At 44.1% G+C, this 1,045-nt stretch overlaps 1 protein-coding gene across 1 annotated transcript; it reads left to right on the top strand.

Moving 5' to 3' along the window:
- Positions 1-697: 697 nt before the first annotated feature.
- Positions 698-869, top strand: LOC104279973 (ATP synthase mitochondrial F1 complex assembly factor 1-like; the record flags this gene model as incomplete). Its single annotated transcript, XM_009877460.1, has 1 exon — positions 698-869. A coding segment is annotated over one exon (172 nt), but the record flags the coding sequence as incomplete, so codon positions are not given.
- Between the last annotated feature and the right edge of the window lie 176 nt (positions 870-1,045).

The following is a 1,045-nucleotide window of genomic DNA, read 5'->3' as shown; positions in this document are numbered from 1 at the left end:
AAAAAAAAAAAAAAAAGCTTCTGGGTTTCATATTAATGGAAGCAAATTTAAATGAAAGCCCCTGTCACCTGCCAACAAGTTAAAAGAGTGTTTTGAAGCTTAATACTACTTGTCAAATCAGGAGACCTCCAGAGCTTTGTGTTAGGTTTCTGCATGCCTTTGCTCTTTTCTCTCTGCGTGAGTGTAGTTGTTTGCACGTGTGTAACAGTGCAGTGCTAGGACTTACGGCACGACGGATTATACTGGTGGAACGAGATAACTAAACCATCCCACTTCTAACTGACCTGCTTACACCAGTTCTGAAACAGAGGAGTCATTGGAACTGCACTTGCCCTGTTGTATCTCGGAATAAACAATCGATTTTTCAAATAAGTCAACCGTAAGAAGGGAAAGATGAGACTTTGGTCTCTCTCCAGTGCCTTAGAGTGGGCAGTGATCGTGAAAGACTTCTTTGACCTCTGAGGTGTGTGCTCAGCAGGAGAGCAGTTTGTAGGCACGGTGCTAAGTGTGCAAGTAGGTCAGGAACAAAAGGAAGGTGGTTTGTCAAGAGATTTGCCACCAAACTAAGATAACTGGGAACTGAGTCATTTGCTGAGTAGGACTGCAGCCTTTCAGCTGCTGAAGCATCTTTTTCAACTCAAATACAACAAAATGCAACAAAGCCAGATGGTAACAAGTTCTTTGTTTTAACTCACAGGTGGTCCATGAAGCACAGTGCTTGGCGAATCAGGTGCAGCTTTTCTATGCGACGGATCGTTCCGAGACGTACGAATTAGTGGAGACTTTCAACCACAGATCCAGTGAATTTAAATACATGTCAGTTATAGCAGAGCTTGAGCAAAGTGGACTCGGAAGAGAACTGAGACCTGGTCAGGTTTCTGACAAGTCATAGAGCCTGACCTGTGGGTGAAGCAGGCACGGGTTTTTCCAGGTGTGATCGTCTGGTCTCTTTTATGAGTGTGGTTTGAGTACAGAAGAATATGGAGACAGCCTGCGAGTGTCATAGTCAAGCCTGACGACCGTTTGAATAGCAATAACCAATTGC

The sequence above is a fragment of the Apaloderma vittatum genome, unplaced genomic scaffold (genome assembly GCF_000703405.1).
Source record: "Apaloderma vittatum isolate BGI_N311 unplaced genomic scaffold, ASM70340v1 C11791438, whole genome shotgun sequence".
In the NCBI taxonomy this organism is placed as follows: Eukaryota; Metazoa; Chordata; class Aves; order Trogoniformes; family Trogonidae; genus Apaloderma; species Apaloderma vittatum.
Note: the sequence above shows the minus strand (reverse complement) of the source record. Positions and strands in the feature narration are given on the sequence as shown.